The 26,685-nt window shown below is 42.9% G+C and overlaps 1 protein-coding gene across 1 annotated transcript in view; it reads right to left on the bottom strand.

Moving 5' to 3' along the window:
• Window positions 1-26,685, bottom strand: part of USP46 (ubiquitin specific peptidase 46) — a 160,143-nt gene that overhangs the window by 91,054 nt on the left and 42,404 nt on the right. Inside the window, exon 3 of the mRNA XM_069201347.1 lies at window positions 14,163-14,376. Within this exon, the coding sequence (XP_069057448.1) occupies window positions 14,163-14,376 (214 nt within the window). The remainder of the gene's footprint in view (window positions 1-14,162; window positions 14,377-26,685) is intronic.

The following is a 26,685-nucleotide window of genomic DNA, read 5'->3' as shown; positions in this document are numbered from 1 at the left end:
ATGGTGGGCAAAAGAGAGGGCACAGGGGCATTCCCACAGACATCCGAGGGCAAGGGGAAGGAGGATAGGGGCAGCAAGCTAAGCACGGAGGCTAAGCAGGAGGGCAATGATAGGGCCATAGACTCTGGCAAGGGAGGTTCAGGAAGAGGGGGCACGGACATCAAGCTAACTGAAGGGCTGTGACAGCACATTAGAATATGCAGGGCAGGTGCATTGACTTGGACAACAAAGGACAGAGAGGTGGTGTATAGGGGCAGCAAACTAACCATGCAGGGCAGATGAGAAGGTTAGTGGCAGAACAACAGCCACACATGGCTGGATGAGGGGGCAGCGACAGCAAGCTTGGATGTCTACAGCACAATGGACAATGCCAGGCCAGACCTTGCATCCAGCCCCTCCACCGTGCATTACAATGGACAATCTACTTTACATTTAAAAATCCCTAAAAAGTCACTGAAAGAGACAAAGGTTAAAGTAATGTATAGTTAAGAATTTTAAGAATACCAAAGTTTCCATTCAAAACAATTTAGAAATTCACTGAATAAAAGGTGAAAGGGATGTGATAGGTGAAAATGTCACATAAAACAAAACATTTGAAATCAATAAAACTACTGAAATTCATCAGTTATAGTTATCTCAAGTATAACTCGTACCCTAAAGAAACTATGACTTACGCCCTCGCCATGCACTGCTTTTATCCTTGCATATTACATCATTCATGACATATTCTTTAACTACTTTTATCGCATCCCCAGTCACATTACATCTGAAATGCCATCATTGGTGATGATACTGTGCATTGTGGGGGCCCAAGTTATAGTTACTTTTGGGTACTGTGCTAGTGAGGTAGGGAAACAGAACAAGATACTGCTCCCTCCGGGCACGAACAATCCCAGCCCCCGCACCATGCAGGAAGCAGGCTGGGGCTGCCTGGGTTCTGGGGCTCCCAACGCAGCCCCAGTGTGCATGGTGGGTGCCCTGGTTGACCACCGGGGAACCGGTCTATAATAAAGGCAGGTCCCGGGGATGGGGTCCCTGGAGACCGGATACCACCCTCCCCATAAAATGTAAGATGGGCCCGAGGGATGAGATCCCCAGGGCCTAATGAGGCTTGGGAATGGGGGCTGTGCGGCCCCCTCCCCTTAAAAAATAAAAATCCAGCCCTGGTGTATGGTGTCCCTAGAGCCTAATGTGTGGCTCCCCTCCCCTTCAAAAGAAGAAAGATGGGGTCCCTAGAGCCTGAAGAGATTCGGGGGAAGGGGGGCTAGAGGGGGATGCTGCACAGCACTCCCTCCCCTTTACAGTAAGGTACCACCCCAGGGGACGGGGTAGGTGGCCACATAGCCACCTTCTCTGACCCCACACAACCTGGGGCCAAAATCTAAGGTGTAGGGGACATGCAGCCCCCTCCTTCCCCAAGCCTTAGTAGGTTGCGGGGACCACCCTATATTTGGCGTCCGAGGATGGGGTCCCCAGGGCCAAAGATGGCGCACAATGGGGTTGGCTGTGTGCAGGGAGTTGGAAGCAGAGCCTGGCTGCAAGACAGTCCCAGCGGCTAACTCCACAACCAAAGGCTGCAGGGGTCATGGGGTTGGCAGCCTCTGGGTGGCTGCCTGTGCAGAGTTGGACACAGGACCTAGCTGCAAGCCAGGATCTGCGGCTAACCATACAGCGTGTGATGGAAAGCAGTGCGCAGCGTAGGGTTGGCTGCCTGCAGGGGGTTTGCTGCCTCTAGGTAGGTTGACCACAGGGGTTGACCGCAGGCCAGTTTCTGCCACCAACCCCATGCTGTGCACAGCCGAAGGCCATACGTAGCGTGATGTTGGCTGTCTGTGGCAGCCCCGCCACACACAGACTTAGACCATGTGCAGCAGGGGTTTGGCTTTACGTAAGGTAATAAAATAGTACTTTACATTAAAAAAAAAAAGAAATTCACTGAAAAAACAAACAAAGGTTAAAGTAACATTATAGGTCGAAGTGATAAAAAGGTCTGTTTTTGCTTAAAAAAAGGCATTAAATACTCACTGAAAAATACAAAGGTTAAAGTAAGTAAGGTTAAGTTTTAGATAGGTGAATATGTCAATGACAACATTAATGTTTTGAACTCCCCTGCCATGCACTGCTTATGACCTCACATAATATAATACTCGTGACATGTTCTATGACATTACTGATAACATCTCAAATGACTTCATTGATGATATCAATGATGGCATCACTGATGACATCATCCAGGCTTCTTTTATGTAAATCGTTCTACAAACGGTATGGCATTAGAGCTATGAAAATAAGTGAAAAATAGCTCAGAATAATATGAACCATATCATTACTACTATCATACAAACAACCCTCCCATAGCTTAGCAACCTTGTGTTATGTGAAGCATTGACCCTATACCATACACTTCATCTGTATCCGAGTTAATGTTGATTTTGAACCACAGATGACTTGTACTACACACAGTGTTCAACCTGCATAAAACTTTTTAGGGAAATCCAAGTTTCTCAAGATACGCAAGCCCTATTACATTAATAATGCATTACTACTGACAGAAGTTGTCATTATAAATCTCTGTATTGAGAAATAACTCTGAGTTCAGGTGACAGTTGACGACTTGTGTTCATTATTTACCACACAAGTTTTTTGGCTCAGCAGAAAATGTTTCCAACAGGGCAAAAATTCTATGTGAAACATTAAGTATTGTTAGCCGCCATGAGTTATTAGACAGAATTCATCTCAGCATCACAATTTCTACATAGCATAACAGACTGTGGCACCAGGTACTAACTAACCTATATATGTGCTTATTTTGCTTCAGAAGATGGGTAATCTGTAATGTTTTCATCACACTATGATTGCGGCAGATAGTATATTCTTTAGTACGTTCAGACCTTCGTTATTTCAAGTGAACAGTCGCTATTTGGCCACGTTTTGCATAGAGTGTACACAGTCATTAGTAGATACTTTTAATACTCTGTGGTGTATTCCTCCTGAGAGTGTCACTGTCTGGAAACAGTATGGTACAGAGTAAATTCTCTCCATTAAGAGTAGAATGTTTTAATAGTACCAACTTTTCTACTCATTTCCACTTAATTTCTTAATGTAGATTCAGTGACTGTCAGGGTTTTTTTGTAGGTAAAGACTATTTGTTGTAGGGCATTAGTTATGTAGCAGGGCTTGAGTATCTGGAGGAACTTAGTTTTCCCTGAACCTTTGTCTACAGATCGAACACTATGTGCAGTATAGGCTACCCATGGAGTGCATGATAAAGGGTCAATATTGCTCATAACACAAGCTTGCTTCACTAGGGGGGTTGTACGTATGATAGAAATAAAGATACTTCATATTATTCTGAGCTATTTTTCACCACTTTGATTGCTCTAATGGTGTACCCGTTTATAAAGCAATGTGCACAAAAGAAGCGTGGATAGCATCAGTGATGTTATCATTGATATCATCAATTATGTCATTTGGGATGTCATAGAACATGTCATGAGTGATCTAATATGTGAGGTCATAAGCAGTGCATAGCAGGGGTGCAAGTTATAGTTATTTCTGCTAACAATAACTTATGGATTTCTGTGATTGTTTGAGTTAAAAAAAAGTTCATGTTGTTACTGACATATGCGCCTAAGTATAACTTAACCGTACTTCCTTTAACCCATTGGTTTTTAAGTGAATTGCTAAGGTATATATTTTTTTTTTTTCAACAAAACAGATCTTTTTAGCACACATGATTATACATTCACTTTAACCTTTGTTATATATATATACACATATATACATACAGTTCGATTTACAAAAATGTACAATAAATACATATCAACAGATGAAGCATTTAACAATAGTTAAAGAAAGGTCTCAGTTTAAAAAAAAAAAAAACACACCCACAAAAAGCAAGGGCTATTATTGAAGTATGCATGTATTCACCCACTACTTATATTGCAAAAATGATTCTGAACCTGTAGTCTCTTGTGACCATGACTACATAATATGGTCAAGGCTGCAAGTCCATGCCAGGAATATACCCTCCTAAAGTAATCAAACATGTGTAGGGAGAAGAGGAAGACGTGAGCCTTAAGACACTGTTTGCTACAGGCTCCATCACCAGTGGCATATACAACATGTATTATTTTATGTAAGGTTCCTGATAATCTAATTCATGTGAGGTTTATTAAGAGCACAGGCATTGGGAACAAAAGTAAATGGTTTATTATATAGATGGGTCCAAAGTCAACTAGGAAAGATATTTTTTATTCTGTTTTTGTTACACAAAAAGCACAAACGTAACTATGTGTAAATTGGGTAAGAAGCTAGCCTTCGGAAATCTAAATGAGTTCATACGATTATTGTTTTACATAAGCATCCAACAGAAATTCATCCCAATAGAAAACTAAATTGAACGGTTATTCATGTCAATGAGTTGGTAGATTTCCCAAAGAAATAAAAATGTGTTCGTAAGTGCTTTCTTTCATGTTAGAGAAACACATTTCATTACCAGCCTTCAGAAGTTTAAAACGCAAACAAAAGTAGAAATAGAAATAGAAAACATTTGGGCAATGCATATATTTTACTGTCTGTTCAAGCCACTGGACAAGCAGCCAATGGGCCAGTAATCTTTTGTTGACATGCTATAAAGATAACACCATTCCCTCTGCATGAGCGAAATGACCTACAAATCTAGCAGCTGTAAAAACAACAAGTGTTTGCAATGCAACCAGTCCCGCATTACGTCAAGTTAGTTATTAGCATTGTAAACTCCTAACAGGACTTCTCTTACCACATTAAATGAAGAAAAAAAAATTTGCCAATTGCACTGATCGCACTGCGAAATAAAGAGAAAAAGTAGTCCAGAAACCATAAGGAAAACATGGAGCCTCGCATGTTTCCAGTAGTTTACCGGTGCTCTCGAGGAGTGCTAAACACCGGAAAAGCCATGAGGTATGCATGCCTTTCACGAATGAAAACAAGCGGATTTTAAAAGGCAAGCTCACAAACCAATGAAAGTGACTGACTTAACATGGACGTGGTTAAAATCCCCCTAAAGAGAGATAAGAAGAGGGACAGAGCACTTTGCGCTCGCCCCTAAAAATGATAGCTCCTGGTATCCCAGAGGGAGGCACGCTGTTGTAGCTTGTGAAGCTCCAACTCTGACAATCGACCTCTATACAAAACATACACTTTCATACATAAAACTGTGCCTAAAAACGAGGCAAAACAGCTTGTGGTGAACTGCAGATTCCACGTAACACTTTAGAAGCCAGGAATAATAAGCAGCTTCAAGTACTAACATCGGGTAAACGCTTTTATTACTAATGCTCTGTTTTAGGTTAAGGCAGAAATTGGGAGAAGCATAGGGAGGATATGGGGGAATACAGTGAGCTGTGTGGAGGGTGTGAAGAGGTGGGGGAGACGAGCATGCAAGGAGAGACAGCTGTAAAACAAACTCTCATGAAGTGTTTCACTAAAAAACAAAAAAGAAAAGAATGGCCCCAATATATTTTTGCAACCAGACAGCTATGCTGTTTGGTAGTCCTCAAAATAAAACGTTTAATTCCATCTATGTGCTCTTAATAAGGCTGAAAACCATCTCAAGCAAAAACCATTTATTTATAAGTGTGAAAATACTAAAAATTGCATCGGTGCTAAAGGTTACTATAAATACCCTGAAGGTCAGGCCTTGCTCCCAGCTTGAACAAAAGGGTCTTTAGTTTATTTCTGATTTCCAGATAAAGATTACTTCAGTTTCAGAGATAGAGAAAATAAGCAGCAGTAGAAGAAAAAGACCTACCACCCTTACAGGATTGCCTAATCTTTGACGCCGTGAAACGAAATGCCCCCGAAGAGTGCAAACTTCTGGGTGGCATGCACGAGAAAAGATTTGTTTATGAAAGAGAGGATTACTTTGATGGAGGGCTTTAAACTATGGAGGTGGAGAAAACAAGTAGAACACACCTTGACAACCTGAATCTAGATCGACAGCTCCACATCTAACACCACACACAGGTTCCTGACTGTCTCGGAAGGAGACCTGAAGCAGCCCATGGTATTAGCCACCATCCTGAGGAGCACTCCAAAAGATGACTGCCTAGAACCATTATCTTGGCTTGTTAAAGTGTAACTGCAGGCAGTTTTTACGCCATATCAATGTTCGCTTCCAGTATGAAAATCAGTTGTCATCAGCATAACACGTACAAAAGAGATAGAGTTAACCAAGGAGATCTGCAAGAAATGCCACAGACAGATTAAATAAGGTAGGGTTCAAAGAACAGCCCTGGGGGTCTCTGCAGATAATTAGAGTGGCCAATGATTTTAACGGAGACATTAGGACATGCAGTCCATTAGGAAGGAGCAGATACAATCAAGTGCTATTCCCCTAATCCCAACCCCCTGTAATATTTCCACTAGCATAACAAGCAATGTTAACAGATACACAGAGATCCAGGAGAATCAGAGTGGCATTCTGAAAAAGAATAATCAGTAACTCATTTTGTACTGCTACAAACGAGACTTCCAAGTCATGAAATGCTGTGAACCCAGCATAAATTGGTACAAGCAGGGAGTAGTCCTCAATAAACTTGGACAACTGGGAATTCACTTTTTTTCTGCCAATTTAGCAGCAAATCGTAACCAAGACATAGGTCTATAGTTACTCAGCACCTAGAGAAGGTCATTTTTTAATTATTTTTTTAGGAGTGGAACAGTACAGGCCAATTTCCAATCGAGTGAATACAGGCAGTATTAAAGGCTGCATTAAATACTTGCCCATGCCCGAATGGTCTCCAAACAACTACTGTCCCCTGAAGACCGACCAGCTAGGAAACTAGAAAATATTAAAGTAGCTTTAAGGTACCCATAAAATCATGCTACACTGCCTAAAAACCAACATTAGGCAAATGCACACAATTCATGTTAATTACTTTCAAACAAAAGCTTATGGTGCTTCCTGAAGTCCGACTGCTCCTAGTGAGCATCATCTCAATAAATGCACTTCACCATTGTACGCGCACTTGCCTCATGCTCAGGGTGGGTTTGCATAACTTGGGTGGTTATTTCTCAACAATGTCCTGCAGAATATTTATTATGCTAAACTAAGTAATTACTTACGATGTTTAAATTCGTTAGTCACTAGTCTTCAAAATCTATTTTCTTCCGTAAAAGTGGAAATACATGAAAATTTACAAAGATCTAAAGATCTCTACAAAGCACCTTCACAGTGAGAGCAACCCTGTTGTAAAGCTCACTGTACAAAGGACAGCACCCTCCATCTCTAACAGCATACAGCACACTGGTTGTTGATTCAAGGTCACCCGACATGACACTGCCTGCTATCTTGTTAATCGAATTACAAATACTTTACAAATTACTTTATCACTGCAATCTTTGCACCTAAGCTCACCTTCCTTTCATGAATCAGTTATGTTCCAGAGCTATTCTCCATGGCAGTGTCTCTTTGACCTGGACAGTCTGTCCTACTGCTCCATTTCATCTAAGCGTGTCCTATAGCGCAACCCTAGCTGAGAAGAAACACTGGAGGGGTGGGCGGGGGGACCACTTCATTTGCAATTCAAAAGGTTGGCATATCTCTAAAGGAAGGGTGGGCAGAGGGGTGAGTGGAGACCAACAAAGGGAGAATAAAAAATGTACTTTAATGTGAAGCACGTGCTGAACTCTTTTCTGCTCTCAAACAAAGCTAATTTAGCAGCAGGGTATGGAGGGAGTAAGGGACAACAAGTTACATGCAGGCAATACCCGCCAGCCTTCCCTCTCTTGAGTATGACTACAGATAGCTAAGGAGAGACCGAGAGGGAGTGAAGCAACACAGCCCACAGTGTTTCCCAGCTGTAATATCTGAGCTACACCAACTTAAATTTACAGCATTAAGCCATCAGTGTCTGTACATTGTAGCATTAAATGCCTTCTGGGCACTGTAAGAATGGAGTCTACAGTTACCATTAACTGTTACACTGGAGCACCCAGTCTCTGCGGGTTGCAGCTCTGGAGCTCGCAGTGTCTACATGTGGCAGCGCTGAAACACCCAGTAACTGCAAAATGCGGCACTGCATAACCAGTGCCTAAAAAGTGTACCACAGGAACGTCCAATAATATATGCTGCAGCACAGTAAGCCCCTATGTCTGTACTTTGTAGAACTGCAGAGTACAGTATCTGTAACCTGAAGCATTTTAGCCCAGAGGATTTAATTGTAACACTGGAGCCCCCAGGACCATACACTGTAGCATTAGAGCTGCTTGTACCTGTGAGCTGTAACACTGGAGTCACGTTTAATACTGGATTCCTCGGTGTCTGTGTGATGTAGCACTGGAACACTAAACTCTCAGAAGGCCGCAGCATCAGAGCCCATATGTCTGTACACTGTAGCACTGGATCACTACAGTGTCAGTAAGCAATCTGTAAGCTGTAACACTGGAGACCTTGTTGTCCGTTTGCAGGCTCAATGGAGCATTGACCTACCGAGAAGCTCCAATGCAAAGAGCTTATAGATGCTGCAGCGTGCCGGCGCTACACACAGCATGTAAGTGCTGAGAGATCGACTATTAGTTTACAGATTGATCTGACAATTATATCAGATGGTAATGTTAAGATGTGTAACAGTTTTGCTTCACATTTTTATGTTCAGAAGGTTGTGTGCTAAAATGTGAACTCCACAAGAATATTTTGTACGGCACAGAGCAGGAGAAACTGCCACCTTCAGATCTCTTCTTTGACATAACCTAAGTTTGGAAATGGAATTTGCTAGACTGTAAAATTATTTCACAGATTAAAGCCAAACACCCATCTAGTGGGTGCCAATGAAGACCATGAACTTATACAACCTTCAAACTGGCAAAGCTGACGTTTTGTTAAACATATACAGAATTAGTGTGAGATGTAAATTATCCTTTTTCTTTCTGGTGAGTTTACAAGATCAGGCACTTCAGGTACTTTGGGGAAGAATAATGAATGGATTTCTCTAGCTATGGCCCATGATGTTTCTGTACTGTTCGATTTGAAAATAAACGAGCGTATGCACATTGAATAAGTACATAAAGTATACAAGCAAACAATACTTCAGATTGCAATGCTCCTACCTTTAAACTAAAAATTCTAAAGGACATTTTACATAAGTGTATAAGAGAAGCTGTCACCACCGAATCCACAGCACTCCTTACAACAGCTTGTTAGTAAAAAGAAAATCCTACAACAAGAATGTGAGATCAGTTGTAATAAGAAATTGAATTCCAGTGTTATGATTAACCTAGGACTATACCAGACAACATAGGCCAATTGTTCATCAGTTAATGTTTTCAAATTCAAATAACTTCTTATCAGTTTAAGCACCCATATTCAATGGGTGATCACTTCAACTCCCAACTACAGAGAATATACACAGCACATTTCCTTAGAGGGCTCTTCAGTAGTTAGCACACAGTCAGCTTCAGTAGGTTTGCCAGATCATTACTTAATCTAGCAAGTGTGGAGGTGACCTAGAAACAAACAAGATAGACATGCCTCCTCAATTCAACCCAAAATGACATAAAGCAGTTTCTTGTAATGTATGTGTGATCCATACAGTCATACCAGCCTTAATTCAGTCTTCTACAAACAAATGGAATGTAGGCTCGGCACAAAGACATTCACTACTCGGGAAGGTAAAAATGTTGCCTTTTGAGATTTGTAGTGCTTTGCTGGCAAATAGGGCAAGTTACAGCATAAAGGATTTCTTAGTTCAATTCCTACATATGAGCATCTATTACAGCTCAGGGCAATCAGCCTAAAATAACAGAAATTTTGAGATGAAAGCATCCAAAGTCATGGCATTTTATCGAACACAACAGCTATTCTTTTCTTACAAAAAAATGACACATGTTGGTAAATTACATGAGCTTTGTCACTCACCATATGCAACTTCGGTTGAAGAGAATGCAGCAGTAATTTTTAACCTAGACCCAAATTTCAGCACAAATTGCTTGTTTGTTCACTTCTATATGATTTCGGAAGAATATAACTGACAGGACATTTACTAACTAGATCAAGGGGAAGATCAAAATAACGACCTCCTCAGATACATCATTCTGAAATTGAAATGGATTAGTGAAGAAAAGATGTGAGATGATATAATATTTACACGACCAGGCGCGCGCACACACACACACATTATGCATTACATGTAATATAATAATAATGCTGTTCTGCCCTTTGATCACAGTGATCTGTCTTCTCCTCCTTCTATAACACTGTAGTCTTCAAAACAGTCATTACAGAGGTCGTCTTCACAACCTTGCACTCTCAATGGTTTGGACAAAATCATCCTGCAGTGGATAGTGTTATACTTGAAGGACAAACTCGGCTGAGCCAAATGATGTCCTTTATGTCCACACCAATAACGTCACTTGTGTTAGATTGTTTTTCAGGATTTATATTTTGTACAATAATAATAAAGATGTATATGCCTTTCCACACTTGATTCTGCATCTATAGACTGAATTAACATGATTACAGTTGAAACACATTTCACATTATGTGTAAAACTGTGTTTAGTAATGTTTTAGTTATGCCACATTTTATTGTTAACAGACATCTTAGGCAAGATGGATACCATCTCTGCCACCTACTCCCAATTCCCCCCTACATAGATCTTCACCCCACAGGCTCCACGGAGCTCTGTCAAACTGATGTATAGTAGCTTGTTTCCATTGTTATGATTACACTGCCTTTGACAGACTTTTGCCTGTTCTCTATTACTTGAAACAATAGCTACTCCATTCATTGCTGAAGGTTTCATTGTTTACATTTTTCCTATTAGATTGGACATCTCAGAATGGTATTAGCCTAGAGAGTCCTGGTTATGTTTTTTTTTTAGAAATGTGATAGTTATTTTGTGTTAAGTTAATGACGTATATTTTTCTTGTGTTCTAATTTGCTAAAGTACTTCTTCTCAAACCATGATAATTCTGCAGTTTGTCTAATTCAGGGGACTCCAACCTTTACTGTACCAAGAGCTACTTCTGATCAGTGAAAATCATTGTGAGCTACTGAAAGCTAAACAACTCACACATTATTACCAGACTGGGCCTGACCCTAATGTCCATAGAGCCGGATATTCTGGTTTGAACTAAATACTTTTACTTGGAGCACTATGACAGGGCTGCTATGTGTCAGCGTGAGCATTGTCTTTGGGGATGTATGTACATGTGTGCGTATGAATGGAATATATGTGTCTGGGAAACTGAGAGCCTGTGTTGGATGTACTTGTGGCAAGAGACACACCTTTCAACATATGTAGCACCATTACATATATAATTGTAAATGCAACACTTTGGAAAAAAAAAGAGAAAATTAAATTTAAAAGTTAACTTAATTATAAGATAACTTTCCATTTTGATTTTCTCTGATTTAAAAGCATTGAGAAATATCATTTAGTACTCACCTCCAATACAGAGTTGACAAGGACTTTTATTTAAGAGTTAAATACCTTAGTGCTTCAATTCTTTACCTCTGGGTCACAAATCTGATCATAATAATGTAAAATCAACACAGCCTTCCCTTCAAATTAAAAGAGAATATATGACCTTGTGCTTATTTAGAAATAAACTCCAGGCTGTGAGCTACTCTGAATGGGTCTAGTAGCTACTGGTAGCTCAGGATCCACTGGTTGGAGACACCTGGTCTAATTTGATATTAATGAACTATGTATACAAAACACTTGATATTGGGGTTGAGCCAGAAGAATTTCCTACTCTACTAGGCATGCTACCTGACTTCCTTTTGATTTTTCTGCTCATTTGGGACTAAGAATAATTTCTGATTTTGCACACTCCGTACATCTTTGCACTCAAGAGCTTTTATTAACTTTTCATTGATCTAGAACTCTATTATTGAGTAGGCTCAATTACTCATTTGAAGTTTTTTCTATGCTAATTGATGTTTAGGAGATGTCTTAATGCACAATTTAATCTGTGGGAGAACCGGGTAAGATAAAATGTTGGAATGTCTAAATTTAGTTTGTCCACACTTTGAGGTATGGTTATGCTCCCACACTTGCAGCATCTTACAAGGCTCCACTCTATAGCCAGTGAAGATCAGCATTCACCAACATGTAGATGAAAAACAGCAGTATCCAACATCTCAGCTAAACCCCAACAAAAGGTAACTTGTAGTAATTTCTAACCACTTCTCAAACAGCAATAGGTTCAAGAATGTCTCCCAGGGACGGATATGGAAAGTCTTGCTGACTACTCCAAGCTTCTGAGCTTTTGCACAGAAAATAGTTGGCTTCAGGTCCCATACTGTATACAAGACAAAGACTGCTGTGCAATTATCTAGGTCTGTGCTATAGCCACATACAAACATACAGGATTGGCTTCAGAAAGGAACCCAGGCACAATTAATCGGCTAAATTTAGGACCAACACCAGAAATTCAGTCAACAACATTTTTGCGACAGGACGTGCTCAGCAGCAGAAGCCTCCCATAGCACCAAAAATAAAAGATTAACAGTACTAGAGTACAGAAGCATCGCCAAAGGCAGAAAAACATCCCATATTGCCTATGCAGGAACCTTCCAAGCAGAGTAACACCCTTAAATAACTAAGCCAAGAAAAAGCTCAACCCTTGCTGGTTTAAACACAGCTGTTGGGACTGGAAAGTTTAGAACATGCAGCAGAATATCTCAAAAGGAAGGCACCATCAAAGCAGTTGTAGGAGGACAGTAGTTGGAGTGACATGTCACTGCCCCCTTGCCTACATGATGACTGGAAGCTGAATAGAGCCATAGTTGACATCCTTCTACAGCCCCCTAGATGAAGTACATTCAGTAGTGGCACCTGGGGCCGTATTACACATACAACGCACTTTCCTTGTTTGCGCCACAGCGCACGTTTCAAAAGGTGTGCTGTTTTAGAGTGAATGCGCTGCCCATGGGCAGTCGTGAACTCGTGCTGCCCTTGAAGCAGTGCACTTAAGAGAAATACAGAGCAGCTGTTTAAAAACTGTTTCGTGCTTCTCTGTGCAGGCAGCACACCACAGGGACATTTAAGGGGGATTATATATCCCTTTGCAGGTGGGTGCAGTGAGTGACTGCACCTGCCTGCAAGGGGATATCTGTGGGGTCTATAGGACCCACTTTCATTCTTCCAAATGGCTGCTATTAGAAGGCGCACTGAAAGTGAGCCACCTTTTTCTAGCGCACCTTCAAGGCACCTTTTAAAAGCATTTTGGTCTCTGCACCTACTTTAGTAATACAGCGCAAGCACACAGGAAGAGTGATTCCCTAATTAGCCTGGGGCCACACCCCTCTGGAAATGAGGGAATACCATCCAATGATAGTGCTGGTGCTGTATGTGCCCCAGCACTATCTGTATTACAGTAAGGGACCCACAAGCGTTTCCAGCCCCTTCTGTAATACAAAAGTGCCCCGGGGGCACGTAAAGTGGGCGCAACCCTAGTTGTACCTCGGGGGCACTTCTAGAAGAAGGAAGAATGGAAGACCTCGAAAGGAACTTCCAAATATCTGAACAAACAATACAATTACCCTGAACATATGTACTTAAAAAAAAATATATATATATACTCAGTGGCTCCAACGTTAAAAAATATTTGTATGTATTTTATAAGATGGGTATTCTTACACTAGTATGCCCCTCACATTCCATTTCTTTTTGCAATAGTTATCAATCTAGAAAAATGCACTGATCTTGCTCATGTCCTAAATTGTTAGGAAAGCATTTAAAGAAACGTCTATTCGAAATGAAAAATATTTTTGGCATCAGTGAATTAATGAATACCACTTCAATGTTTATCCCAGCTTAAAAAAAAAAAAAAAAAAAAAAAAAAACATTTACACCAAAAAAGCACGTACAAGCCATAAAGCAAACAAAACAGCAATAAACACAATCAAAAACAACACTGAGAATGAACAAAGTTGCCACGTAATTATGTTTAGCTATAACCATCATACTGCGTTAATCAAGAGGAACTCAATAACTGCCACACTGAAGAAAAACGTAAGATACAATGGGCTTACACTGGCCATGTAATGGTAATGAAAGGCCGTGTAAGCCTGAACCAAGCCAGTGTTTTCCTTAAAAGTACGTTAAATTGACAGAAGTTCTGATCTGGTTGGCTTTCTGCAAAGAAACTAGAAAGCTTCGAAAGTCACTCACCATTCTCTTTCCGTAACCTCGAAATAAACTTTTTGGGTGGAATGACTCCGACTTTCTTCTTCTGAGTAGCGATGCTGTGGAAGAGGTCGGCCAGGCAGGTCAGTAGGTTCTCTTTCTTCTTCTGTTGAGCCTTGTAGGCCAGCACGTTTTCACGAAATGGTCGGCAAAAGTACAAGGCTTGAAGCACAGAGTTACAGTAGCACGTGTTCCCAAACTGTCAAAGCAAAGCAACGGGGTAATGAATGAATGTCCTAAGTGATATTTACCAGACTGGAGGGCACCATTTAGAAAGCAGACACAAAGTTAAACCCTCTAGAATGTTCTCTTCCATCAACATTTGCTAAGCAAGGAACACGAAGTATACATGTCACTAACCAGATCCAACAGGATGCTGATACTGAAAACATGTTGAGCAAATTAGCTGCAAGAAGTTAGTGATTCAGTAATCTTTCGCAAAAACACACTTTTACCAACTTCTAAGGGGAAAAACCCCGCCTCAGATCCCAGAAAATTACAAACATCCCTAACAAGGGCTGTAAGAGGGGATAAATTGTACTTTGGTAAAAATGTAAATACTTCTGTATTTTTTAAGCTTGGTAGAGTAAATGCAAGCATGAATGACAGCCTTCTCAGTCACCGCGGAGAGAGCAGCGTCCCCTTCTTTCTCTCTGTAGGATGTGTCATGTTGTCAACGGGAGTGTACAGGGAGTGCAGAATTATTAGGCAAGTTGTATTTTTGAGGATTAATTTTATTATTGAACAACAACCATGTTCTCAATGAACCCAAAAAACACATTAATATCAAAGCTGAATATTTTTGGAAGTAGTTTTTAGTTTGTTTTTAGTTTTAGCTATGTTAGGGGGAGATCTGTGTGTGCAGGTGACTATTACTGTGCATAATTATTAGGCAACTTAACAAAAAACAAATATATACCCATTTCAATTATTTATTATTACCAGTGAAACCAATATAACATCTCAACATTCACAAATATACATTTCTGACATTCGAAAACAAAACAAAAACAAATCAGTGACCAATATAGCCACCTTTCTTTGCAAGGACACTCAAAAGCCTGCCATCCATGGATTCTGTCAGTGTTTTGATCTGTTCACCATCAACATTGCGTGCAGCAGCAACCACAGCCTCCCAGACACTGTTCAGAGAGGTGTACTGTTTTCCCTCCTTGTAAATCTCACATTTGATGATGGACCACATGTTCTCAATGGGGTTCAGATCAGGTGAACAAGGAGGCCATGCCATTAGATTTCCTTCTTGTATACCCTTTCTTGCCAGCCACGCTGTGGAGTACTTGGACGCGTGTGATGGAGCATTGTCCTGCATGAAAATCATGTTTTTCTTGAAGGATGCAGACTTCTTCCTGTACCACTGCTTGAAGAAGGTGTCTTCCAGGAACTGGCAGTAGGACTGGGAGTTGAGCTTGACTCCATCCTCAACCCGAAAAGGCCCCACAAGCTCATCTTTGATGATACCAGCCCAAACCAGTACTCCACCTCCACCTTGCTGGCGTCTGAGTCGGACTGGAGCTCTCTGCCCTTTACCAATCCAGCCACGGGCCCATCCATCTGGCCCATTAAGACTCACTCTCATTTCATCAGTCCATAAAACCTAAGAAAAATCAGTCTTGAGATATTTCTTGGCCCAGTCTTGACGTTTCAGCTTGTGTGTCTTGTTCAGTGGTGGTCGTCTTTCAGCCTTTCTTACCTTGGCCATGTCTCTGAGTATTGCACACCTTGTGCTTTTGGGCACTCCAGTGATGTTGCAGCTCTGAAATATGGCCAAACTGGTGGCAAGTGGCATCGTGGCAGCTGCACGCTTGACTTTTCTCAGTTCATGGGCAGTTATTTTGCGCCTTGGTTTTTCCACACGCTTCTTGCGACCCTGTTGACTATTTTGAATGAAACGCTTGATTGTTCGATGATCACGCTTCAGAAGCTTTGCAATTTTAAGAGTGCTGCATCCCTCTGCTAGATATCTCACTATTTTTGACTTTTCTGAGCCTGTCAAGTCCTTCTTTTGACCCATTTTGCCAAAGGAAAGGAAGTTGCCTAATAATTATGCACACCTGATATAGGGTGTTGATGTCATTAGACCACACCCCTTCTCATTACAGAGATGCACATCACCTAATATGCTTAATTGGTAGTAGGCTTTCGAGCCTATACAGCTTGGAGTAAGACAACATGCATAAAGAGGATGATGTGGTCAAAATACTCATTTGCCTAATAATTCTGCACTCCCTGTATGTTTAAAGAAACGCACTGCTCGGTAGGCTGTCCCCAGATCCATCACATGCCCTTTCTTTCCCAAAAGAGTGCTGCGCTCTGTCTGGCATGAGAGATGGGCGACATAATCATGTGCAGTATTCACCAGTGTCAGCCACATTAGAAAAAGAATGAAGCCAAAAGAGTATTTTCTCTGGTTCATTCCCCAACGACGGTGAAAGCAGGTTATACTAAAGACACTCCCCAAACTCTGTGACCTCCCCAACGCTCGTCTTCTGTTGTCTGGACAAAGAGACAAAAGCTTCTGAAGCTGATGAGGTGCTACAAAAGGTCTGGGATATTTACATTGTAACTGGCCTTCCGCTAAGGATCTAGGTAAGCAGGATGGTGCTTTTTGCCAAGGTGCGATAAATTGTCAACCAATATTGATAAGATGTGGAGCAGAGATGTGCTAGTTTTTCCTCGTGCTCTTCGTGAAAAGTTGTTGCATTTAGCTCATGAGGGTCATATTGGCATATCGCACAGTAAGTAGGGGCTTCGAGAATTTTTTTTAGAGGCCTGCTCTGGACAAGTATGTGGGACATTTTGTGAGGGAATGCATGCCTTATGCAGTGAGTGGTACGTCTTAGATGACTATTCCCAGTCCAGCTGAGTAATGGTTAAAGCCTAGCTAAGCTAGATCTGGACATTACTAGTCTCATGGATATGATGAAAGGCAATGCTAAGTAGGGTATTGTGCCTTAGAGTATTATTCTTGGTGGACAAAGGTTGGGTTTGTGGAAAGGGCAGATTGTAGGAGTGTTAGAATTTTTCTGGAATTCTTATTTTTGAGAAAAGTAATTTCCAATGAGGTTGTCATTAATAACTGTTCACAGTTTACATCAATCGACTTTGCAGAGTTCTTGAGGGATATGAGTGTGAATCAGGTCACTACTTCGCTCTATCATTCCAGTAATAATGTTTTGGCGGACAGAAGTAATCAAAGACCATATTCAGTTGTCTTTGGCAAATGGTTTGGATAGACACTGGACCTGAAGAAATTGAGTGTAGTGCAGACTGCCCACACCAATGCAGGCAGTGGCATCTATCCTTTTGTTTTGTTGCGGGTCAGGATTTCAGTGTCCAAGGTTAATACTTTGGGGGCTGGTACAAGGTGAGCAGTGGAAAACTGCAACAGGATGAAGATAAGAGGAGGGTGATACAGATGAAGCATGCTATACCTAGCTGACAGTAAATTCATTCTGGAAAATTGGGAGCGTGTAATGTTGCCTGGTGTCACATTCAAGGGGCAAAGTAAGCTTGCTGTCTGCCCGAAGGAGGGTTGTGGAGGTTAAAAGGTGTGCGGTCATGTTGACAGGTAATAAGTGGTGGCATAAAGAGAGGCTGTGAGTGACCCCGGTTGGCAGTGAAAGGAAAACGTCGATCATGGAAGATTCCTCCCGTGCATGCACAGCTCATAGGTCCATTAGATCCTTGTGTATGCATAACCAAAATAAAACCTAGGCTATCTTTAGGTTCAGGGATTCCGAGCCATAGGTGTGTTTTCTGTTCACGTGTGAATTGACTTCTGTTTTTATTCTGAGTTGTTTACTGTGTCCTTTGTGTGTAAGGGGAGAACACATCAGACTTTACTTACAAAGGAGAGAGGAAGTGAGACAGAGAGGTGGAGAGATTATATATATATATATATATATATATACATACATATACACACACACACACACGAGAGATAGATAGATACCCTTTATGGAATGGCTTTCAGTTGCTCTTGTCCCTGGCCTCTGTCCGTTTTACGTTGTCAAGGGACGAACAAAATCGTGCTAATTGCTGTGATTACCATGCAGAAACAAAACCACTCATAGGTGGCATGGAACATATTTCATTTCCTTTCATATTCTTCTATTCTCCCCGCCTTGCCAGATATAATTTCTCTGATACACTACAAAATGGCCAGACCAGACCAGAACCAGCATAAAAAGGTTATGAATGTCTAAAATATTACAGTGATGTGAGTGATCGCCATCTTCGCCTTGACTCACCCACTCTTGCCTTTGTGACAACATGCCTGTTCCCATTGGTACAGATAGCACTGGCCTATTTTTATTTTTATGGAAGAAAGTTTCATCTGCAGGCATAAATGTTCATAAATCATAGTTTCCTAAATCAGAACCAGTCATTTGTAATTGCACAACGTCTTTTTTGCGCACTTGTGTTGAGCTTAGGTGTGCAAATGAGTTTGTAGATTGTGTCCTATAAAACAGCTTTTGGATAGTGCTTGGTGCATATCCTCTGGGAAAAATTTACGTTTCTGGGCCACGTTATCTAAGGGCCTAGGATCTCTGGTCTGACGTGCATGAGTATACCAGAAGGAAGCAAAGCAAAAGCAAAGAGGGACAACTTGCATACATCTGCACAAACAATGTAAGCAGACTAATATGCAGCAGGCAATCACAGACTGGCGCTGTGTGAGTCTTCAAGATCCTGCTTCAATCCTTGAAGGAGAGATCAAAGGGCTTGCTGAAGAGCCTGCTTGTTGCCAATAGGATCTGCATTCCACAGAAGGTCCCTATGGCATGTTTGAAGAGCTCCATTTAGACCTTTAAAAGGGGGGTAAATGTGAAAAGGAGGCTGAATTGTGATGGGTACTATAGAGAGGTTTGCATACCTATGCACATTTAAGGAGTCTCAGTCTCAGTCTCCGCTGGAGTGAATTGCTTCATTAAGACCTCACCATGATTGAGGTAGTCAGATTTCAGTCTTAAAGGACACTCATGGCAGAATGCAAGATACCCATGTGCAAGGCATTCCTATCCGCATTCCCATGCTTGGTCCATGACTGGAATTAAGGTGTCCTTACAATGGCCATTACATCTTCCATCCCTCTCCAAAATGGTGCCCTAAGAGACCCAATATGTGTGCCCAATATCCCAGCTGACACACATTCAGCATGTTGGCCTTTGATCTCTTTATTCTCTGTATGCTCAAGTGATCTGGAGCCTCGGGGCAGGGAAATTCCAGTTTTGAATGCACGCCAGCTGCAAAGGAAGGCACACAATACCTTTATCACAGAACAGGGCTTTTTTGTCCCCTTTTTTCATAGAGCTCTGCATAACTCACCCATAAATCAGAGCATGTGACCATTTTCAAGGGGGGTGCATTTTCTAAGATCTGGCTCCTAGTTATTTGAAATTATGATTACTGTTTTAAAAAAATAAAAAGCTTTAAACACTATCGTGTTTGGGTCACATTTTCCTACTGAATTTACAGTAGTTTGTCCTTTGTGATGACCATTTACTTCCGTGTGGGGGCAATTGCTTTACCGGGAAAATTGTCTAAATATGTACAAGAGAGTGCCTGTTTTTTTTAAAGTTTTTATTTTTTAACCAATGGATCTTTTAACTGAATGCACTACGTTGATAAATCCATAGGTCTGACTTTGGTTGTGAAGAAATTAATATAAAAATGTTTACAATTATCTGAAACTGTGTTCAAGTTGTTGGCAATAAATGTTTGGACTGTCTAATTTTCAGGGTCTAGGTCTAGAAATTAAACTTTGGATGTTTATCTTAGGTCCCCTTCCATCTATTTAATTTACTTTTTTGGGGCTTTCATACTACGTATTTAGTTTTGTTAACCCTCCATGTTTCTTTAATCAATTACTCATTGTTATTTAAGCCTCTCGTACTAGACAGCTTTTAGCTGTTTGGTTGCAAAAGACTTCTTGTGGACCACAGCAAAGAATCTTACATTGGGCTGAGAGACTGTTTATTGCTTACCATTGGTTCACTTTGTCATTCTCATCTACTTTCTTCTTATTTAATAGCTTCCCGTCCTCTTCTTGTGTGTCCCTCCTCTGGAGCACAGTCTCTTTGCCATCCTTTGGATGCCTTGTATACTTCCACTGCTTATATTTAGGGAACTACCTTTTTTCTTTTTCTTTCAGCAATCCCAGAGTGCACGTTTTCTAGCTCTTTCCCCTCGTATAATGCATATATATATATATATATATATATATATATATATACACATACATATATATATACACACACACACACACACATACATACACACCCCTGTGAACGCTTTCATGTTGCTTCTTCGTCCTCCGACTACTCCATTGTATTCCCCACCCCCTCCTGGCTTTCCCTGTGTTTTTTTAGAAATGCTTCGTCTCCAGCCTCAAGAGTCTCTGTTGCTCCTTGGCTCTCTCCTTGTTACTCTCCCCCCCTCTCCCCCATCCCTCGCTCCCCTGTCGCTTCCCGCCCCTCACAGTCCTTTTAACATGTTTTTTATTTTAAGTATTTCAGAGCCTGGCAGATGGCATTTGCTGGGACACTTGATATGTAAAAATGTGCTTTTTTGCAAGTATGTTTTTTATTTACCTATGTGCATACCCTTTGCAATTTTGAAGCTGTAAACAAAAGAGAAAAAAGAAAATGTCATCTACCTCATCCCGTAGGTATAAAATGAAGAGGCTATAAAGCACAGTATCTGTGAATGCATTTTCTCAAATTGTATTTATCTATGGACAGTTCCAACTTACATACAGCATGATGGCCAGGGGGTTTCACATTATGGAAAGGTGGGTCCTTTGCTTTTATTTTTAAATGATACAGCTTCTTGAAAGAGTCACCTAAACACAAGTTAGCACGGAGGGAGTGCAAGACTGAGAAGGGAAGCTATAGGCAGGATCCTTTCTTAACCCCTACAGCGAGATAAAGCCAACCCAATGACACAAAAATTAGGACATCACCACACACACAGAACCAGAGATAAAAGAAAACCAAGTACACAACAGATGCTAATTTGCTATTGAGAAGGAGATTAGGCAAGAACCTGAAAACATGCATAAAAATAACTGGAGGTACAATGTGGTCTTGTGGAGTGGAGGGCAGCCTACCTTCGGGAGGTTCCCCATCCGGAAGATTGGGAAATTGGTGCAGTCTAATGACTTTTTCGGGCTACATTGGGCTATCTGGGCTATGTTTTAGCCAACATTTTAGAGGGACAGCCACCGTTTAGGCTTTGGCTTTTGGTGGTTGTATTAGGCAGCAGTGAGAATTTAGAAAAGTGTGCATCTGGACTGCTCAGCTGTGCAATGCATTTGTTAGTTTGCAAAGTAATAGCAGCAGTAGATAAAGTGAAATCTTAATGTGATGTCGGCAGATTACAAAGTGGCCCAGGATATGCAGTCTTGACTTGTTGGCGGCGGTCATGGAAAATCACGCCCGCAGGCGCGCAGCGCATTGATCAGTGTTGTGGTTGCAATATAGGCTTACTGGCCTCGGCGAGCAGCCCATTTCCCTGTGGCGAAGGTGAGTGGGAGGGGCCACTCCCGCATCAGGAGAGCAGCCCCAGGCAGACACTGAACCTTTGTTAGCATAATATGGCTTCCAGCCGCGCCAGCTAAGATGCTCAAGGTGGAGCCTCCGTTGGAGCGTGAGGAAGCTGGGGCTGGTAATCCAGAGCGTCATTCTTCGCCGTGTGCTGGGGAGGCCACCATTGTGCAGGGGGCTGGGTGTTGCTCAAGGCACACGCATCAGCTGGGAAAGAGACAGGGAAGGGTGGGGCTTCTGGACCGAGCCATGTGAATGCAAAGAGTGCAGCCAATAGGCAAGAGAAAGGAGGGGGGGGGGGAACGCTGTATACAGTGCATATAAGTTGGGTGGGAGAGGGTAGTCAGAAAAGTACTGTGGGTGACAGCATGAGCAGGCAGGCAGAGGGGCACATAAAAGAGGGACCACCAAGACAGGATAATTGAGGCCATGGGAATTGCCCCCACGCCCCTATTTTCATTAAGTGAGACTGGCTGGCTGGACAGGGCCCCAGCTGGGGTGCATGCACAAATGGGGAACGTGTCAGACAGTGAGGCACTGTCATTACAGTGGCAGCTGGGCAGTATACCCCAACTGCAAGGGTGGCAAGAAGTGGGCACAGAGGCAGGGGAGGAGTCTGGGCTTGATGCATCAGCAGCTCTGCTTGCAGCACAGCTAGAATGGAGCGATTGAGAGGAGGATAAGCAAGAGGGCCCAGAGGATAGTATGCCTTTGAGTTTGGGTGCCGCTGAGGCACTTGGGTGTCGGCTCAAACCTCCGTTGAGCGTCTATGGCAAATGAGGGAAAGCATATAAGAACCAGAGGTCTGACCACAGGTGGAGATGTGGCTAGTTTGGGGGGGGGGGGGGGGGAGGGATTGCTATATGAGCAGGGAGCGAGGCAGGCCAAGTTGAGAGCAAAGTAGGTGAGTGGTGGGGTGAGGGCATAACCAGCAGACCGGACCTTTTTTCTTCATTGTAGGGCATTGCATTACATTTCAGGACATGGTGGACTCAGGGGAGCTTAGTGTGGCTCCCTGACCCGGAAAGGAAGTGGAGGCTGGGCCCCCCGCAGCAAGCTGGAGTGCGGCGAGGGACGTTTCCACATCAGAGGTCGGCTCAGGCTTATGTGATGCCACGAGGAGGAAGGTTTGGGACAATCTCTATCGTCATGGCACACAGTAGTGATGTCCTGCATTATTGGAGTGGCAGAAGGGGCACAGTACGGCATCCTATCAAACTAACTATGACAGCGTTCTGGTGCGCCCAGAGGTATATATGCAGCAGGAGTGGTACGCAGGCCCCTCACGGGCAGGCATTTAAGAAGTGATAGAGACTACAATGCTAGATTATGATGAAGACAGCCTAGAGAAAGGGGCAGTGTGGAGGAGTGTGGCCTCTGGCGGAGAGGATGAGGTGCATTGGTGGTGCAAAGGGGAGGGTGGGGGTTTTGGGATTCTCACCGAACTGTGCATCATTTTACAGGAAGATGCTAAGGTGCAAAGCCATGGAGGACAGGCTGAGGCAACACGGCAGGCGCAAATGGCGAGACGACTGGCTCCAGAGCGGGCACCGACCTTGCCACCAGGTAAGCCCAGATACAATGAAGGATGATGTAAAAGGATGGTGTCCATGGATGTGGAGACCAAGGAGCAAGACACAGGAGTAGGGACAGATGTTAGGAGGGAATTACATGAGAAGACTGCCAACAGTGAGGTCACACACAAGATCAAGTCAAAAGGGAGTAACAATGGGGGGACTGACATGAAAGTGACACAGGAGGCAGGGACAGGAATGGACAAGACAGGGGCAGACAAAAGAAGGGGACAGACAAGGAGGCAGATAGTAAGAGTGAACTGGACCCCTGGAGAGTAAAGAGTTGAAGGTGAAGAAGATACCCTACATGGGAACCTCTAAACAGTTGGGGGTCCACTTATTGTTAGGGACCACAGAGAAGATATGGAAGGGGGAATATGTGGAGATGCTGAAACTACCGCATAGGGAGCTGTGGGCAAAAGAGGGTTCCAAAGAGGTGGAGTGTGAATTGGCCAAACGACCTAAAGAGCTGGTCACGATTCAGAACTGGACAAGGGCCTTCCTTATTTACAAAAGCCTGTACTGGGAGAAGTACCCGTAGATTTCAGTCAATCTATTGAAGTACGTGGATGTTATCAGAAGGGTTCAAGTCAATTATGGGGGCTATGTCTGGTTACAATACGACAAGGAATTCTGGGCAAATACAGTGGTACATCCAGAGGTTGTGGGGCAAACTAGATTCTGACTTGTGGCAACACACGAGGGGGATGACTAAATTTGGAAAGACAGTTGTCACAGCCAGTGGTTTGCCAATAGTATTTCGCCCCTTTAAGGGGCGTCCGACCCGAGGAGGGGTGGGATCAACTGCAAAGGGTCAGAGCAGTGCTTTCAGGAGATTGAATACTCAAAACAGGAGTGTGTTTCAACAGGGGCACCTGCACCCGCGAATACTGTGGTTTCCAGCATTAATGCTTCAAGCGTTCTGGGCGACATGCCTTGGTTACCTGCTACAGGTCAGGGGTGCATCGGAGGAGCATCAGGACAATGGTAATCAAACCAAGGGGCTGACAGAGACCAAAGGAACTCTCAAACAGGCAATTACCACTCTTGGAGGGGTACTGGGGAAAAGGCTCTTACTCCACTTAACAATGAATGGTTGGGCTTTTGGTTGATGTTCTACGGTCAGCAGGAGGGCACTAGGTTATTACATAAAGGTTTTACCTGTGGTTCCAGATTGGGTTAGGAGGTGCCTAGAGTGCTAGGATAGGCTGACAACCTAAAATCAGTGGCAGCACATAAGCAGATGGTACAGAACAAGCTACACAAAGAGGTACATGAAGGACGTATGGCGGACCAGTTCGAAGATTGGCCCATGGAGAATTTGATTGTGTCTCCAATCATTTGGGTCCTCAAATAAAAGGAAAGGACAGTTTTGCCTGATAGAGCATTTGCCATGGACAGAGGGGGACTCAGTGAATGATTTCATTCCAGACGAGTAGCCTCAATGTCCTATTCCTTGGTGGATGTTCCCCTGGCATTGGTTGAAGAGGTTTGGAGAGGGGGCACTTATGACCAGGAGTGACATCAAGTCAGCTTTTCATTCGCTGCCAGTACACCCTGGCGATTTCGAGCTATTGGGCATACAATTTGAAGGACAGTGATGTGTGGACAAAACACTTACCATGGGCTGTTCCATATCTTATGCATTACTCAAGTGCTTTAGTACCTTTTTTAAGTGGTTATTCTCTCACAGCACAGGCACAACCACATCATGCATTACTTGGATGATTTTTTTGATTTTGGGCAAATCCAGATCACCTGAATGGCAGACATTGTTGACAAGATTTCAGAAGATTACGGGAGACATAGGGGTGCCGCTGGCACCAGAGAAAACAGTGGGGCCCAGTTTGGTCTTCTCGGTCACTGAGGTGGACTCTGAGGCTATGATGGTTAGCCTACCACGCAATAAGAAAATTGCCATGCCATTATTGCTTGACAACATGTTGGCCCAAAAAAGTGAAAGAGATACAGATTCTTCTGGGCCATTTGAACTTTGCTTGCAGAGTGGTCAGGGTAGGGAGGACTTTTTGCACACATCTAGGCTTCGCAGGGCAGCATTTCCCACATCACCATGTGAGTTTGTCAGCAGGGGTGAAAGAAGGCTTGCGGATGTGGTGTGTTTTCTTGGAATCCTTTCATGGGATACATTTGGCCATGTACAGGAAACCGAATGAGATGCCCAATTTTTTTCGGATGTAGTGAGTGGTCAGGGCTTTGGAGTTTACTGGCAGGGAAGGTGGTACGCGGAAGAGGGACCTCTGGAATGGAAGTATGGTGGGTGTAGCATTGCCTTTGTGGAGTTGTTCCCATTAGTGGCAGTGGTGACATAATGGGGACAGAATTTGACCCACAAAAAGGTGTTGTCAGGTGGACAACATGGCCATTGTGCAGGTGGTGAACAGACAGTCCACCAGGGATCCCCAGGTTCTGAAGCTGCTGCGGGTGTTCATATTGGGGTGCTTAAGGCACGTCATGGCAATTAGTGCCAGACATGTGCCAGGTGTGGACAATGACATTGCAGACACTTTATCTCGTTCACAGTGGAAGAGATCCCATGGGCTGGCCCAGATGCCCCAACTATTATGGAGAATAGGGGACAGAAGATACTTCAGTTGGTGGCAAAATCTTTAGCAGTTTCCACATGTCGCATATACACAGGCATGGACGGAATTTCGGAACAGTGGTGCATGCAGACGATAGGAAGGCTGGGCAAGGACAGAAGATGTGGTGCAGTACATTTTGATGCTCATTGAATGTGGACAGTCGAGGGTCACAATATCTGGGAAATTGGCAGGCATAGCATTTATGGGGTGGTTATTCTGAAGTTATGCACCGTCAGCCAGAGAGCTGAGTAGACAAATGTTAGAGGGGAAGGCTAGGGAAACAGGAAAGGGGAGCCTAAGAGGAAGTTGAAATCATGAGACGTGTTGGGGAAGCTCCTGAGGATATTGCCCAGCGTATGCACCAGACCTGGGGAGGCCTTTCTCTTTAGCACCATCTGGTCATCGATGTTCTTTGTAGCGTTTAGAGTTTATGAATTATTGGGGGAAATAGGGGTCAGAGCCTAGTATGAGAGAATACACACATCTCCCCAACCAGGATCCGGATTTGGCTGCGCAGGTCTTTTCACATGGGGACAGCAGGTCAGCCACTGCTTTCCAGCTGTTGTCAGTATTGAGGAAAACATTAAGAGCCTTAGGCATAGACACTTTTTTGGTACACACTCATTCCACACAAGGGATGCCAAATGAACCGGGGAGGAGAGGTTGGAACAGGGACAAGATATTGGGGACAGGCAGATGGGTTTCAGATTGTTTTCAGCTTTATGTCAGACAACAGGGGAAAGACTGCTGAGGCATGACTTTC

The sequence above is a fragment of the Pleurodeles waltl genome, chromosome 1_2 (genome assembly GCF_031143425.1).
Source record: "Pleurodeles waltl isolate 20211129_DDA chromosome 1_2, aPleWal1.hap1.20221129, whole genome shotgun sequence".
NCBI classification, from domain to species: Eukaryota; Metazoa; Chordata; class Amphibia; order Caudata; family Salamandridae; genus Pleurodeles; species Pleurodeles waltl.
Note: the sequence above shows the minus strand (reverse complement) of the source record. Positions and strands in the feature narration are given on the sequence as shown.